This window comes from Rhincodon typus, chromosome 10, assembly GCF_021869965.1.
Source record: "Rhincodon typus isolate 14 chromosome 10, sRhiTyp1.1, whole genome shotgun sequence".
NCBI classification, from domain to species: domain Eukaryota; kingdom Metazoa; phylum Chordata; class Chondrichthyes; order Orectolobiformes; family Rhincodontidae; genus Rhincodon; species Rhincodon typus.
This window is the reverse complement of record NC_063341.1, coordinates 70250141-70268444: the sequence shown is the minus strand read 5'-3', so window position 1 is coordinate 70268444 and position 18304 is coordinate 70250141. Positions and strand designations below refer to the sequence as shown.

General features: G+C 42.3%; 1 protein-coding gene across 1 annotated transcript in view; it reads right to left on the bottom strand.

Moving 5' to 3' along the window:
* LOC109935475 (protein BCAP-like) overlaps positions 1–18304 on the bottom strand; it is a 193305-nt gene that overhangs the window by 8820 nt on the left and 166181 nt on the right. Inside the window, exons 10-13 of the mRNA XM_020534118.2 lie at positions 17248–17358; positions 9325–9425; positions 3405–3567; positions 391–516 (exon numbers count right to left, since the gene is read on the bottom strand). Of these exons, the coding sequence (XP_020389707.1) occupies positions 391–516; positions 3405–3567; positions 9325–9425; positions 17248–17358 (501 nt within the window). The remainder of the gene's footprint in view (positions 1–390; positions 517–3404; positions 3568–9324; positions 9426–17247; positions 17359–18304) is intronic.

Sequence of the window (18304 nt, the reverse complement as noted above, 5' to 3'; positions counted from 1 at the left end):
TGGCTTTAAAGCACTTTGGAATGTCCTTAGTCTGTAAAAGGCATTACATAAATAATTTATTTCTATGTTTCCTCTTTCTTTTACATTCAGTCACCTGTAGGGTTAAGTTCCTCAGATATGTTAGCATGCTCAGACAGTGAGTAGTTGAATAAAGGAGAGAAAAGTCAAAGGGGCAAGTAAAACAAGTTGGGCCTGATTTCTAATTGCATGCAGATTTTAGCTGTACTGTACTCTCTCACTTGTGGTATAGATTTTTGGGCAGCTTGTTCCCCCTTTTCAGTTCTGTACAATTCTACTTTTGGTCACTTTTACTTTCAACTTATTTTTAATTTGTCATTTGACTCTACACAAAAATATGTTCTGTCCTCCCCACAGACACAGAAAACTCACATTATTCTTGTTCCATTGAAGCTGTTGCAGTTCTTTGGTCTTTCTATTTAATTCCGATCCAAGGCTATGTAGTTTGCTCTGAAGGGCATGTTCTTGAGTTTCGGTCTGATCCTTCACCTCTCTGACCTGCGAATGCAAAACAAACAGTCCGAAAGAATGACAACCCACAGTGGGATAAACACATCTATCAAGATATGCAAGTCTTTGGAATAATGGTCTTGTGAATGAAGACATGACTACAGGGTACAAAGTTGTCACTATTATCCAAACATGAATTATTTGCCTGGTTAATTATCCACCAGATTTTGTTGACATCTGCAATGAAATATTGCCTGATTGTACAGCACAGGAATGTCAATCACAACCCGCCTGTTAGAAATCTAACTCACCTGAATAAAACTAGGTCACAGTTGTGTTAGTAACTTTAAATTGAGGAACTCTCATCACAAATCCCCAGCGAAAATCAATGTTTTCTAATCATTTGATTAAAAACTCTCCATAATTTAGTAAACCTCTTATGAAAATATCTTCCTTGGCTTTCACTGGAAATATTTCCATGCCTTTAATCTCTCTTCATTACTACCTGAGGCAATTTAGAATTTGTGCTCTTTACTGTTTCAGAGTCCTTGCTACAAAAGGGGCCACCTAAATGGTAAATAGTACTCTATCAGTGACCTAATCTCATTTTGAATTGTTTCATTGTGAGTGTTGCTAGCTGAGCCAGCCAGTGTTCACTGCCTGACCCTAGTTGCCCTTGAGAAGGTGGTAATGAGTTGCCTTCTTGAATCACTGCAGACTGTGCGCTGCAGTTGGGAATTCCAGGACTTTGCCCTTTTGGCACTGAAGGAACAGAGATGTATTTCCAAGGATGGTGAGTTTCATTTTTATAGAGAAGCTAATCATTAACTTCCTTAGTCTTGAGCTGTACACTGCTTATAACCCCAAATTTCCATTGGTTTTATCTATAAGTGCAATTTCATGGAACTTAAGTGATCCCTAGGGACTTCAGCTCTTCAACTCCCAAGGATGATGTCATTTATGATTGTGAAGCAAGTCCCACTACAGAGATCTTTACAAAACATTCAGACCAACACAAATGAAGTGCCTCACTGTCAGATGCATCAGTTAAGACAGTAAACCAGGACGATGTCTGTTCTTTCAGAAAAATATCATGTGACACTATCGCTAAGGCCAGAAATCAAAGTCTCTCCTGCATCTTGGACAACATTCCCATAACCACCTTACTCCAACCTCTATCCTAACCTCACCATTAAACTTACTGACAAGGTGTGTGTGTGTGTGTCTGTGTGTGTGTCTGTGTGTGTGGTCGACCCGTTGTCTCTGCCTGCTCCTGCCCCACCGAACTATGCCTGCCTCTTTGGAGGATTCATGGAACAGTCCCTCTTCAACAACTAAACCAGTACCATCCCTCACCTCTCTCCGCTACATTGATAACTGTATCGGTGCTGCCTTGTGCTCCTGCGAGGAGCTTGAACAGTTCATCAACTTCGCCAACACCTTCCACCATTTGCTCAAACTCACCAGCTCCATTTCTGACACCTCCCTCCCATTCCTGAACCTCTCCATCTCCAGTAACCAACTCTCTACTGACATCCATTTCAAACCCACTGACTCCCATAATTACCTCGACTACATCTCCTCTAACCCTCCCTCCTGCAAAAATGCTATCCCATACTCACAATTCCTCCACCTCCGCCACATCTGCTCCCAGGATGAGGTGTTCTACTCTAGGCCTTCCCAGATACCTCATACTTTAAGGACTGTAACTTCCCCTCTGCTATTAAGGATGCCCTTAACCACATCTCCCCCATTTCCTAGGCTTCTGCCCTCAAACCTCTCCCCCCAACAATAATGATAGGAACAAAAACAGAAGTTGCTGGAAAAGCTCAGCAGGTCTCGCAGCATCTGTGAAGAAAACATCAGAGTTAATGTTTCAGGTCAGGTGACCCTTCCTCAGAACTGTTTTGATTTTTTCTTTGTCCCACTGTTGCCATTAAGCAGAGTACCTTCACAATGTTTTTTCTACAGAACATGAAGGCGTTTTGAATACACAAAATACGTTTTTGTTATAAGGAGCTGACAGCCATCAAATCTGTTCCTCAATACTGACATGGATTTCCAAGCACTTCCTTCCTGTAGTCATGAAACCTCAAACCTAAACATGTCCTTGAAAAGATTCAGCTTATTCGAAGAATAAAGAAAGAATGCGCACTAAAATGTCCACCAGCACCAGAAATCGCAGACTTCACAGTCAATGGAGTACTTTTTGAAATGTAGCCAATGTTGTAAATGTAGGAAACATACAGCCAATTTCTGCCTAGCAAGTTCCCACAAACAGCAATCTGATCAGATCATCTATTCCTGTCATTCTGAACGTGGCATAAATATTGGCCAGGTCACCAGAGATAAACCGTCTGCTCTTTGAAATTGTGCCATTAAAAATTTTCCAAACCATCTGAGCAGGCAGATAGGGATTATCCCAATTGAAAGGTGGCATTTCTGACAGAGCAGAACTCCCTCATCACGTGAGTAAACTAGCGGTTCAAGTTTTGCACTTGAGTGGAGTGGGATTTGAACCAGCAATCTGGCTCTTTTTATTGTTTTTCATTATTCGTTCATTGGATGTGGGCGTTGCTGCTTGTTGGGCCAGCTTTCATTGCCCATCCTCTAATTGCCCCTTGGAAGGTGATGGCTAGCTGACTTCTTGAACCATTGCAATCCGTCTGCTGCGGATAGACTTGCAATGCTTTTATTTTAATTTTTGAAGTCTGGCTGTTGGGTGACCTGGAGGGGAGCTTGAAGATGCTGGGGTTCCAGGTATCTGCTGTCTGTGTCCTTCGAGGTGGTTTCAAAAGACGAGGTTGCTAGCAAAGATCAAATGACAACAGACAGCACCAGGCTTTGTCTATTGTAACTGCTATGTATTTGTTCAGCATAGGGGAAGCCACAAACCGGTGGAAAAATAATTTTGCAGGGCAGTAATGTGTTCATACCTTTTCAGTAACATCATGTAAAGCAGCTTCCAGCTGTCGACGCAGCGCAGCAGATTCCCATGTCCTCTCTTCTAGCTGAGATTTGCTAAGCAGAAAAGCTTCTTCTTGTTGTGCCATTGTCTCTTTTAGTTCTTCATTGTGTAAATTAACCTCCTTCAGTTTCCTTCAATTAACAATAATCAAAATCCTTAAGTAAAACCAAACAGGAAAAACGGCCACTTATCTCAGAAGAGCCTTTTAAAGGCAGTTAGAGAAGACACAAACATCATTCCATGGAAAGTTCATAATAAGTTAACAGCCAGTTCTCTCAGAGAAACAAGAGATATGGGGAAGAGGTGGGAAAGTGCAGTTGAAGTCAAAGATCAGCCATGATCACACTGAATGGTGAAACAGGACATTTGGTCTACTCCAGATCATGTGCCTGAAACGTTTATTTAAAAATTTTATAAAGCAAAACAATGCAGATGCTGGAATTCTGAAACAAACACAGAATGCTGGAGAAACTCAGCAGGTCTGGCAGCATCTGTAGAGTTGATGCTTTGAGCCCGATATGAAGACTCAAACCAGACTCAAAATGTTAATGGTTTTCTGAAGAAGGGTCTTGACCCGAAACGTCAGCTTTCCCGCTCCTCTGATGCTGCTTGGCCTGCTGTGTTCATCCAGCTCTACACCGTGTTATCTCAAAATGTTAACTCTGTTTTCTCTCTCTGCCAGACCAGCTGGGTTTCTCCAGCATTCTCTGTGACTGTTTTATTTAATTGTTAGTATTCTGAGCAGTTTGGCTAGTTGTCTTTTTTCAATTATGTACCAGGTACACATTTATACCAGACTGAGCCAGAGAGAGATAGAAAATAGGAGCAGGCCATTCGGCCCTTCGAGGCTGCTCTGCCATTCAATACGATTGTGGCTGAGCAGACAACTGACTCCCTATTCCCACTTTCTCTCTATGCCCTTTGATCCCTTTAGACCTAAGAACTATATCTAGCACCTTTTTGAAAGCATTCAATATTTTGGCCTTGACCACAATCTGTGGCAGAGAATTCCACAGATAACAGCTCTTGGGTTCAATACACGTTGTGTTGATGATAGTTCAGAAGAGGCGTCACTGGACCCGAAATGCTAACTCTGCTTTCTCTCCACAGACGTGGCGAGACCTGTTGAGTTTCTCTAGTAATTTCTGTCTTTGTTATTCATTGTGTTGAGTTAGCTGATCTCATGCACAGCAATTGTAAGGATCCCACATTTGGTCATAATGGTCCAAGAGTTAATCTAATCCTTAATAAACACTGGCCCATGAACAAAATTAACTGCAGAACGTCACTAAGGTAGGATTAACCCAGCAAGCTGGACTGCCGTTTTAACAAAGGCAAGCTGATTGCTGGCAAATTTCATTTATAAACCATGTCACCATGAAAACCTCAGTTTTGGAAGGATTTAACAGGACCTTCCCCTCAGCATAGGTAGGTTAAGTGGATGAATAGCTGAACCATATAATCTGAAGATTCAATGCCCAAATTAATCTCACCTCTCACAGACAGGGTGCAAATTGACTTTGGTAATTTTGGGTCTGGGTTGGATGGGGGAAAAGTGAGCCACAGTTTCCATCTGAATTGCTATTGGGATCGTTGGGGAGGAATCCTGGATTGCATCTGTGGAAACATCTACAAACTCCACATCCCCAACCCAGCTCCACTGGTGGTGAGCTTGGAAGTAGAGGTCCCGGAAAGCAAGGCCAATGCTGGGGAACTGACCCGTGGGCAGGCCCCAAAGTGGACTGGCCAATTTACATCGCAAAGTCCCAACCATGGGCAATCTCGCAGCCTCACCACCATTTTGCCAATGGCAGGGCAGCTCCCAACATATGCAGAGGCCACCCACTCAAGGGAAGGTCACCTCCCATGGCCCTCCAATACCAGAAGCTCCAGCGGCAAAGTGTAGGTTGAAAGGCAGCAATTGGCAATTCAGCAGATGGGATTCTTTTATTCATTCGCAGGATGTTGACGCTCCTGGCTAGGATAGTATTTATTGCCCATCTCTAATTGCTCAGTGGGCATTTAACCCAATTTGCCTTCCAGCCTGGACGTTGGGTGTTTGAAGTCTGAAGTGCAGACCAATGAAGCTGCCTTCATCTGTTGGTGCCCTTTGTGATTGGCAGTGATTTCCTCCAATTGCAGGAGCAGCCTTCCTGCCATCCATAGGACACCAAACGCAGAGATGATCAAATACGAATCTACGTCCAGGAGGATCACAATGCTGGTCTCACTGCTGGGGCAAGTGTGGGCTCAGGACTAAACTTTAGTGCTGACATTGAGGACTCGGAGCAACATCCAAGCCCACAGGAGTCAATGTTTTTCAGGAGATGAAAGTGGAGGGTAAGAACAGGAGGACAAAAAAAAAAGGTCTGAAAGCAAAGCAATGCATTTTGTGTCAATTATAACCATAAGTTAAATCTAGAGAAATACAGATGAGTTAATGCATATTTTATTTAAGCATCAGAAAAAGGCAAGAAGATGTAATAAAGGTTAATAATACAACTCAACGGTCTTTTATGTGATTTGACAATGTAGTAATTAAGGCAACTGCTTCAGAATTATGGGTCAGTACTTGCCAACGAATATTCTGTGATATAATCAGTTCCTAAGTGATGGAACTTAATGGAGTGCCCAGCCTATCTTTATCCACTTCTTTTTAGCTGATTTAAATGGAACATTAAAAAGGTCCTGACGAAAGCTATTTTATCAAAAGTCCCAGTGGCAGGTGAATGAGAGACAGGGTGAACTGTGAAGAATGGAATATTAGAAGCACGGCAAGGATTCATTTGCCTGGCAGTTTGAAATTAATAGCTGCACTTCAGATGTTATTCAGAATCATCCATATTATGTCTCACCCTACTTGTCTGGAACTGCAACAGTCAAACCCAGGAGAGAGCTGCATGCGTGCCTGGATACTGAGATGAGCGGAGGTCACTACCAACATAGTAAAAATAGATGTTTTTAGATGATAGGGGAGGGTGACAGTCCTCATGTTTTAACTGGATTTCAGTGTTTTCCATTCAGTGTCCAAAATCTAATGGTGCCCCTCTCTGCACTTTGCAAGCCAGATTACACAGTGCAGTAGATTTATAGCACATGGGGAAATTGAAAGGGTGCGGATACATCTTCCCCACTGCCACTCAGGGGAGTTAATAAAAATCAAACAGTCTTACAGCACAGGTGGAAGCCATTTGGCCTGTTGTGTCTATCCTAGCTCTCTGAAAGAGTGGTTATATTAGTTCCCTCTCCCCACCCCTGCTTGTTCATCATAACCCTGTCCAATCCCTTTTAACTAGGTTCACTGAGTCTGCAGCCTCTGCCTCTTCTGTACAGTGCTCCATAGCCAAGTGAAAGTAATGCTCATCTTTCTCTAGATGTTTTTCTGTACATTTTTAACCCTTGATTTCTCGTTACTGAACCAGTTGCCAGAAAGATTACCTTTCTCTATTTACTCTGTCACAATCTCTCATAGAAACATAGAAAATAGGAGTAGGCCATTTGGCCCATTGTACCCATTCCACCTATCAACACGATCATTGGTAATCCTCTATGTAAAAAAAGTGGAGGTGGTAGTGTGTTGGTAATACCACTGAATTAATGATCCAGAGTCTGGGCTAATATTCCAGGACATAGGCTCAAGTCCCACCATGGCAGTCGGTAGAATATAAATTCAATAAAAATCTGGGGTTTTAACAAAAAAGCTAGACTACTGGCGATCATGGAGCCATTGTTGATTGTCATTAAAACCCATCTGGTTCACTAATGTCCTTGGTGGAACAAAATCTGCTGTCATTACTGGATTTGGCCTACAGGCAGGCAGCAATATGATTGACACTAACCTTCTCTCTGGGCAATTGGAGAGACTGTTTAAATGCTGTCCTAGCCAGCAATGCACACGTTCCATGAAAGACTGTCATACTCCAGCTCACTCCGCATATCCCTTCACTCTATTAAGTTCTAGAAATCCATTTATTTTATTCTTAAATATATTCAGTGACTTGGCCTCTACAGCATTCTTGGGTAGAGACTTGCACAGGTTCACTCACTTCTGAAGAAATTTCTCCTCATTTCAGTCCAAAACAGCCTGCAGAGTATCCCAAGTTCATGGGCCCTCATTTCCCGTGGCCAGGGGGTCCAGAATACCAACCATGTATCTAGTCTGTCCAGCCCTGTTCATCCTCTTGAATAAAAAAATCCATTCAGTCACCTTTGTTGACCCCCAGCTTTCCAATCTCTGGTCAGAATGGAAGACTCCTATCCTGACTAACTTCCTGCTAAACCTCATCTAAACTCTTTCTATAGTCTTTCATGAAATCTTGTGCTCAAAACTGTCCACAATACTCCGCCTGGGACCTTACCAGTGATTAACAGAATATCTGCAGACCAGTCAGATTAATTTTGGGATTGGGGAAATCTTCCAGAGACAACTACTTGGGATAGAACTAATAGTCAATCCGACAAATATGGGTTAGTTCAGCAGAGTCAGCATGGATTTGTTCAGGAAAAATTGTGTCTAAATAACTTTGAGGTTTTGAAGGGGTAACAGAAGGTTGATGAGGGCAAGGCCATTGATGTGGTGTACGTTGACTTCCCTGTTTGAGACGTAATAGATGTTGGAATAAAAGTGACAGTAGCAAAATGGGTACAAAACTGGCTGAAGGAAAGGACCACTATAATATGTAATGATCTTGATCATGGTGTATAGGGGACAATTTGAAAGTTTGTATATGACATAAAACTTAGAAGCATTGTAAACTGGGAGGAGGACAATTTAGAATTTCATATAAGTCATAGTTATAGAATCCCTACAGTGTGGAAACAGGCCCTTTTGCCCAACAGGTCCACACCGACCCTCAGAGCATCCCACCCAGACTCATCCCCCTATAACCCACTTAATCTACACATCCCTGAACATTACGGGCAATTTAGCATGGTCAATCCACCTAACCTGCACATCTTTGGACTGTGGGAGGAAACCACAGCACCCGGAGGAAACCCACGCAGACACAGGTAGAATGTGCAAACTCCACAAAGACAGTTGCCCGAGGGTGGAATCGAACCCGGGTCCCTGGCACTGTGAGGCAGCAGTGCTAACCGCAGAGCTACCGTGCCATCAAAATGACATTGACAAGTTGGTGGAGTGGGCAGATAGGTGGCATATGAAGAAGTGTGAGATGATACACTTTGTTATTAAGAACATGAAGAGATGGTATAATAAAGGGTATTATGCCGAAGAGTGTGCAGGAGCAGAGACTAGGTTCAATGTGTGCGTAAGTCATTTAAAGGTAGCAGGACAGCTATTAATAAAGCATGCAGTATGTTAGGCTTCATTACTGAGGGCATAGATCCAGAACTGGAAGGTCATGGAGAACCATTAAAGGAAACTAGTTAGAGACTTCAGGTGAAGTATTATGTACAGTCTGCGCACCACACATTACGAAGGCAGTGAACTCATTAGAGAGCGTGCAGAAGAGGTTTATAAGAACGGTTCTATCAACACTGGGATTAAGTACCACGGCACCTCGATGGCCTTTAAAAATGCCCACTTCAGCATTTGGAATTTCTTTGGTTGTCTCCAAAACTCTCTGTGGGATCAACTGGCCAAAATGTGCCCCCTACTTGCCACCTAACACTGAAAATTTCATCTTAAGAGCCAATTACTCTGAAGGTGGGCACACAAGCCAGGGAATTTCTTGACTTCCACCATCTGAATGATGAAAATGTAGCCTCATATCACCAGGTTAAATCAACACACTCCCTAGTACTGTCAGTGCAGACTAAGTGGCGATTACCAGCAACACTAAACCAGTTCTGCAAAACACAGAACTGGTTAGTGATGAGTTAACACAACAAACTGAATGATCTGAAATGGGTAAATAAATAGTTACCAAGAAAGAACTTCTAATGTCATCTGCAATTTCTGCTTCTCTTCACTCAAAGATTCCACCATTTCCGAAGATGATTTCAATTTAAAGTTCTGGTTGTCAGCCTGGAACAGTAATCACAGCACTTCTACAAAATCCATTTTTGTGAAAGACACAAAAGATTGTCAATATTACCATCAAATAAAGAGGATAGCAAATAACATTTATAAGCAAGGCTAACCAAGGACATCTACAGCAAAACTGTTCAGAATTGGAAAGCTGAGTATTATACCACTGTACAAGGGAAATATCAGTACAGTGTGAAAAGATTTGAAAGAGGTCACAGAGTCATATGGCACGGAAACACGCCCACTCGTCCATGCCAAATTGATCCTAAACTGATTTAGTCCCATTTGCCTGCGTTTGGCACACATCCGTTTAATCCTTTCCTATCCACGTACCTGTCCAAACGTCATTTAAATGTTGTTTTCGTACCAGCCTCTGCAACTTCCTCTGGCAGTTCGCTCCATACACACACCTCCCTCTGTGTGAAAAAGTTGCCCCTCGAGAACCTTTTCAATCTTTGATGCATTTTTAAAACGCAAAGGGAATATTCAATACCCAGAAAAATAAAATCCTAGCATGTTGCTTTCAGAACTTTGCATATTTCTAAGCAGAACATTACATAGTAATATGGAAAAAGAATCCTGGAGAAAACTGTAAAGTAAAACATGGTGGGTTGGGAAGGCTCAGCACAGGATGCATTGGTGGGCAGGTGCTTGCAACTGATTACAACGTGCAAACATAATACAGACTCCCTGTTTGTTTCAACACCTCAATCACAATCACTGCTTTCTGAAACAGGAGCTTTTCCTCACACTTCAGCCTACGTTTACCACATTTGGCAGCTCAGAATGAGACCCAATTCTTGCAAGTGCAATCCCACTTGGCTTTTTTTTCATCTGTAACTTGATAGTCACACAGCAGAGGGAGGGAGAAGGAAGGGGCAGAAGGTAAAAGGGAGATGAAAAATGTCCAGTTAAACTGGTGAAGACAGTTCTAATTTGATCAATGTTCCAAAGGGATATAGCTACAAACAGCATCCTGTGGAGAAGCAGGTATTAGGTAAATGTCAATGTCAAATACACATGAAATGTCCTCATTTCCTGTTGCTTTCTGCTGACCTTGATTAATGTGGCTCCCAACAAGATGATTTGAGCAGTATTTAGATATTCACTTGCATTGCCATAGAATCCAGGGCTATGGGCCAAAAGTACAAAACAGGGTTAGGTGCAGTCAGATCTTAGTTACCTCGCACAGACACAGTGGACTGAATGGCCTCCTTCTGCTCTGTGAACATCTATGAATCTATAAGACTCAGGATTAACAAAGGGCCTTCCATTTGGCAAGCATTTGGTGATCAATAAACAATTTCCTTATGCAGGGTCCTGAATCTTTGGGGTTCTTCAGCCTTGAGGGCTGAGAATGCTCTGACAAGATGCACTTTAAAGACTGAGATCTGGAGACTTTTAGACATGACGATAAACAAAGGGTAGAGGGTTAGATCAAGAAAATGGAGTTGATGTGGTTGTTCAGCCATGTTCTTAATGAATATGAAGCAAGCTTTGTAGGCAATATGGCCCATATTTTCTCTTATTACGTTTCTATGGTTTCAGCAAAGGAACATGGGTAATGTTACCTCCAGACGCCTGCGTGAACCAGTTGGCACTGATTTACAGTTCCAAAGGCCACTGCCATGCACTAAGCTCAGGGGTTCATGCACCGGAAAATATAATTAGAGGGAACGCTGTTCACAGGGACTTTGAAACAGACAAACTCCAGTCAATATTAGTAACTGGCCTCTAACTGATGCCAGGGCGTGCCTCATCTGAACACCACCCCGTAGAGAACAGACTGGCCTTCAGAACAGAGGGCAATTAAAAGTCAACCACATTGTTGTGGGTCTGCTAGGCCAGACCAGGTAAGGACAGGAGGTTTCACTGAACATTAGCAAATCGGATGGGTTTTAACAATAATTGATGATAGTATCATGCTCACCCGTTACTGAGATTAGCTTTCTATTCCAGCTTTTATTAAATTGAATTCAAGTTCCACAGCTGCTATGGTGAGATTTAGACTCATCCCCCCAGAGCATTAGCCTGAGCTTCTGGATTATGCATTAAATAATACCACTGTTGTTACAAAATAATGAGTCCTTTGACTTTTGTGAGTAGCAATTCATTGAATTAGTGTTCATATTTTTGTTTTCCAAAAAGTGTTCAGAATTTGTCGTATTAAATGGAAAGCAACTTAAGCCCATTAATTTACTGACTTTGGAACACAAAGTTCACAAACCTTAAAGAAAGTAAACTCTGGTTTCTGCACAAATTAACAAAGGAGCATCAATTAATCACATTCTCTCGCTGTTTCCCCATAGCCCTGCAAATGTTTGTTTTTAAGTGGATATCGAATTCCACTTTGAAACTATCAGATATTGCTCCGCCAGTTTTTCATAAGGTCAGAAGTGGGATGTTCACTGATGACTGGGCACTGTTCAGCACTGTCTGCCTGTCCTCAGATAGTGATGCAGTCTGTGCTAATAAACAGCAAGATCTGGATAGCATCCAAGTTTGGGAAGATAAGTAGCAAGTAACTTTGGCAAACAAATGCCAGGCAATGCCCAGAGAGAATCTAAGCACTGCCCCTTGACATTCAGTGGCATTAGCATCACTGATTCCATCACTGTCAAAATCCAGGGCTTACCATTAACTGGAAACTATACTGCACTAGTCATATACTTGCTACAAGGCCAGGCCAGAGGCTAGGAACTCTGCAGTAAGTAACTCACCTCCTGTTTCCCCAACACTTGTCCACTATCTACAAGGCACAAGTCAGGAGTGTGATAGAATACTTTCCACATGCCTCGATAGGTGCAGCTCCAACAGCATTCAAGAAATTACAGGACAAAGCAACCCATTTGACTGGCACCTCAGCTAGCACCTTCAACATTCACTCCCTTCACTGCTGACAAAAAGTGGCAACAGCGTATACTATCTATAAGATACACAACAGTAACTCACCAAAGATATTCCAACAGCATCTTCTAAACCCTCCGTTTACATGATCTAGGACAAGGGCAGCAAAAGCACAGGAATACCACCACTTAGAAATTCCCCTCAGAACCCTGCACAATCCTGACTTGGAACTCTAATGCCATTCCTTTCCTGTTACTGGCTGAAAATCAAGGAACTTCCTTCCTAACAGTACCGTGGATGTGCTTACACACAAAAACAGCAGTAATTCAAAATGGCAGCACACCACCACCTTTTCTAGGGCTATTAGGGATGGGCAATAAATGATGGTCAAGCCACTGCTGCCCACAACTTACAAACAAATTTTTAAAAATTCTCATGAAAAACACTTTCAGTTAGGTGATAGCAAATGACAGTGTTGCAGAAACTCAGCAGATCTGGAAGCATCTATGGAGAAAGAAACAATTAATGTTTAAAGTCCAATCTGGCTCTTCTTTAGAACCCACATTCTATTTTTCTCTCTCCACACAGATGCTGCCAGACCTGTTGAGTTTTTCCAGCTCTTCCGGTTGTTTTTCATTTCATATTGCCAGCATCCACAGTACTTTGTAACTGAGGTTTTAAAAACTTGTTGAATGAAATCTATGCAAGTTCTTTTGTTGGCCCATTGTACTGATTTACTACATCACTCAGTAAAATATATTTTGGATCACAAAGCAACATTCAGGAGAAGGCCCTTGTATTTTTAGTTGACCAGATTATACAAAGTCTACCTTATTAAATTAAAAATTACATTAAAAAGGACAGAAACCACAGCTGATGTATAAAGCTTCTGTGTCGCTATGTCATTCATATGACTTATCAGATTACTTTCTTCTTTCATCTTAAAAAGAATGAATTCAACTCATCAGCTGCCATCTGTTGTGATGAAAGGTGTGTGATTTATGTACAGTAAAGTCCTTTGAGTGTTTGAATTTTGAACGAGTGGAATGTGGGTTTTGGTCTGCATGTCTGAAAGGGTTTAATAATTGACTTGTCAGTATTTCTGGAGCAATGATTTTACTCAACGATTCGACAGCAACTGAGTGGGGCTGTCCTGGAATGAAAATGTAAATTTGTTTGTTTTGTGAGTTTTATACAATCTGAGAACACAAACATTGACAGACATTAGCTTGCTTTTTGCTTAGAAGAATCAAAAAGGGATTCTTGCTTCGGGAAAACCCATAGGGTGGAACGCTTTTGTTCCAGTTTGCACAAAACATGGTGGTAGCCAAACATTAAGAACAGTTTCTCCTGGAGAAAGAAGGTAGTTCAGAATGATTAGGAAACAAGATACCTCAGCCAAAGGATTTTGGTTTCAAAATTTCAGAGCAGAAGTGTTTGGTTGGAGCTAAAGGGGTTATTTGATCCCACACATGTGATATTGAAGGGAGCTCATTTGTTGTCTCCAGGTGAATAGGAAAAGTTCAGAGCGATATGGGTCAAACACAAGCAAATGAGACTAGTTTAGTTTGGGAAACTTGGTCAGCATGGACGGGTTGGATCGAAAGGTCTGCTTCTGTGCTCTATGACTCTATGAGTACTGTAATGTGATGGTTCTGATAGTAGATAGGATTTTATTATATCATGTGTTTTGAAATCTTTCAAATCATATTATACATAAATATTTTGATTTGTTCTATTTGATCTTAATTTCTGTTTCATTGTTAAAACCAAATCTGCAGCATTGGATGCTTGTGTTACTAAAAGACCACCAAGTTAAATGCAAAAAAAAAATCTCTCAAGTCAGATTTCAGTCTGGGATCTGACTTGACCAGTAATAATCTCAGCTGGGATCATAACAAGGTAACAACTGGACATATTGTTGGGAGTGGCAGTTTAATTTGAGCAGTCGTCTTTTCAATGTAAGAAAGCTGAGTGATGACCCCTAACTTTCAAACAATACATTTCTGTTATATTACAGTTTATACATGAATAATTCTGGTTATTCACCAGAACAGGAGCAAATTAAGTCAAAGAGGTAACCATAAGAAAGCAATTAACACACCATAATATCCTGACCTTATTATCCATAAGTGGCAAAGTAATATATTACCCCATTCCCTAGTTGCCCTTGAGAGGTGGTGATGAGCTGTCTTCGTGAACCATTGCAGTCCATGTACTGTAGATACCCTACAATGTTGCTAGGGAGAGAATTTCAGGGTTTTGACCCAGCGACAGTAAATGAATGGTGATATATTTTCAAGTTATGATGCTGAGTGGCTTGGAAGGAATTTGTAGGGAGTGGTATTCCTATGTATCTGCTGCCCTTTACCTTCCAGCTCAAAGTGGTCGTGGGTTTGGCAGGTGCTGTTGCAAGATCATGTAATCATTCTATCCCACCAAGCGACGCCTTTCTTTAACAGAGTTTAGCTCAGTTGGCTGGATAGCAATGCAGAATGATGCCAACAGCATGAGCTCAATTCTCACACTGGCTGAGGTTACTGTAAAGGTCACAACCTTTCCATTCATCTAAGGCTCATTGAGGCAGGGGCTCAACCACCATCAGAATAGAATCCCTACAGTGTGAAAACAGGCCATTCAGCCCAACTAAGTCCACACCAACCATCAGAGCATCCCCCGGACACATCCCCCATAACCCACCTGGACACCATGGGCAATTTAGCATGGCCAATCCACCTAGCCTGCACATCTTTGGACTGTGGGAGGAAACCGCAGCACCCAGAGGAAACCCACGCAGACATGGGCAGAATGTGCAAACTCCACGCAGAGTTGCCCAAGGGTGGAATTGAACCCGGTTCCCTGGCGCTGTGAGGCAGCAGTGCTAACTGCTGAGCCACCATGCTGCCCCTAATTGTCTAATCAATTGTCTCTCTCTAATGAGAGAGCAGCCTTGTGATCCAGTAGGACTATGGCAACTTTACATTGTTTTTCTTTAACTAACTGCACATTATATTCCACTCAAACGTAAGTTTAAAAGAAACCACAAGTGCACATTTGCTGCCACACTGTGGCATATTGAGTACATTTCTACCTAATGCAACAACAGTGTAATGTAAGAGATAATGTAATGTAATGTAAGATAATGTAAGAGACCCGAAACATCAGCTTTCCTGTTCCTCTGATGCTGCCTGCCCTGCTGTGTTCCTCCAGCTCCACACTGTGTTATCTCAGACTTCAGCATCAGCAGTTCTTACTATCTCTAACACAAAACATGTGTTGCTGTAAGGATACTGTGCATTCAGGGCTTTACCCTTAGCTCATGGACTGGGTCATGCTCAAAGCCAGCCTGTTCACTTGCTATTATAGCACTAGCACACACTGAGCCTACCTGGATGCTCACAGTATCCTTCCGTCACCCTGCCTCTCTGTGCTTTGCCCTTCCAGCCGGAGATACTGAGCTCACGGTGATTCAGTACTGCTTTGCTTTTTAGCACAGACACAAAGCCAGGAAGCTTGTTATGGTTGTCATCAGTTCCCAGTCAAGTCAGGGATATAGCTTTCGGCTAGGCTGTCAAAACAGAAATCAAGGGCAGCCTTCAAGACCTGTGCAGGGTCAGTGACTGAATGATCTGCAGACAAGGGATGAGGAGACAAGTGTCAGGTAGCCAACTGCTAGTTAGGAGCATTGATACGCAGAGGGATACTGGGGTCCAAGCTCCCTGAAAGTGGCGCCACATGTGAATAAGGTGGTAAAGAAGGCATGCAGCATGCTTGCCTTCATTGGTCGGGGCAGTGAACATTGAAGTTGGCAAGTCATGTGGTAACTGTACTTTTTTATTTATTTGTGGGATGTGGGTGTCGCTGGCTGGGCCAGCATTTATGGCCTATCCCTAGTTGCCCTTGAGAAGGTGGTGGTGAGCTGCATCCTTGAACCACTGCAGACCACCTACTGTAGGTTGACCCACAATGCTATTAGGGAGGGAATTCCAGGATTTTGACCCAGCGACAGTAAAGAAACGGCAATATATTTCCACGGCAGGATAGTGAGTGGCTTGGAGAGGAACTTCTAAGTGTTGGTGTTCCCATGCATCCGATGCCCTTGTCCTTCTAGGTGGAAGTGGTTGTGAACTTGGAAGATGCTGTCTGAGGATTTTTGGTCAATTTCTGCAGTGCATCTTGTGGATAGTACAGACTGCTGCTACTGAGCATTGGTGGTGCAAGGAGTGGATGCATGTGGTGCCAGTCAAGTGGCCTGCTCTGTCCTGGATAGTGTCAAGCTTCCTGAGTGTTGTTGGAGTTGCACTCATCCATGGAAGCAGGGACTATTCCATAACCTTCCCATCTTGTGCTTTGTAAATGATGGACAGGTTTTGGGGAATCAGGAGGTGAGTTACTCCCCGCAGTATTCCTAGCCTCTGACCTGTTCTTGTAGCCCCTGTGTTTATGTGGTGAGTCCAGTTGAGTTTCTGGTCAATGATAACCACCAGGATGTTGGCAGCGGAGAATTCAGTGATTGCAATACCACTCAACACCAAAGGGAAATGGTTAGATTCTCTCTTGTTGGAGATCGTCGTCACCTGGCACTTGTGTATCATGAATGTTAATAGCCACTTATAAGCCCAAGGCCTTGCTGCAGATGGACATGGACTGCTTCAGTATCTGAGTCGAGATGAATGCAAAATGTAAGCACCAATCAGCAGTGAACACTTCCGCTTCTGACCTTATGATAGAAATAAGATCATTGAGGAAGCAGCTGAAGATGGTTGGATTCAGGACACTAACCTGAGGAACTCCTGCAGACCTATCCTGAGACTAAGATGTCTAACCTCCAATGACTTTGACTGTCTTCTTTCAAGCTAGATATGCATCTTCGTGCAGTTCAGAAATTGTAAATCTCCAAATTTATTTCTGATTTGGACTCTGGGTCATGTTCAAACATGCTGCCACTTTCAGCTGTGTAAATTTTCATTACCTGTGTTTCGGAATGTATAACAACTTCCTTCTGATGTTCAGCTTTGGCTTTGAGCTGTTCAAGTCCTGCTGTTGTCACTGATACATTTTCTTCCATAGCTGTAACCATGGCCTGTAAACAACAATACATTGCCTCTCCTATCATACAATGTATGGCCAGTGGACTTGAGCAGTTATTCAACTAAGCAAGCCTTGAGCAGGACAATACCAGATTGGCTCTCATGCTATACATGATTTAGTAATATGCTAGCATTAACCAAAACAAAAGTTTACACAAAATGGTCATGATTCATGTAATTACCCAACGTCCTTGTCCTAAATCAAACCCTAGCAAAAAGAGGGTTTTCAGGATAATATAGAAGGGGTGAAGAAAATTATCTCACCAATAGATAAATCAGAAATTAAATTGTATAGGCCCTCTTCACTCATGGAATAGACACTAAATCAGTAGCCTTCAATGTAGTTTCTGTTTATGCAAAGTACATTTTGAGTATTGGGGTTATGAGATACATTCTGTTGAAGCCTTTCAACTTGTGTTCAAGACAGATGCTAGTATACTAACTTTCAAAGGGAACAACAATTTATACTGAGATTTATACTTAATATGAGAAATAGTGTGTGGATTGGTTGGCAGATAGACTGATTGGTCAAACCATTGACACTCATAATGAACCATTGCCTCAAATATTGTTTTAGATTAAAATCAGAAGACAAGTCAACACTAATTGCTCAAGTGTGTGCCATGGGAAATGCATCAGGGCACAATGTCACTACAAGCTTTGGTTGGCTGAAGCGTGCAAAGCCTGGACAAATTCCTTCCACCTGCAAAGGACTGGGCCCAGACTATGAATATACATCATTGCTGATAGGCGTAAGTCATCCATATTGGGAGTTCCAACTGATAATCTTAGATTGGTTGATCACTCAATTCTTGGTAAAGTTGGCATTGTTTACTAAGTGGCTCAGAGATAGTAAGAGCTGCCAATGCTGAAGTCAGAGATAACAGAGTGTGGAGCTGGAGGAACACAGCAGGCCAGGCAGCATCAGAGGAGCAGGAA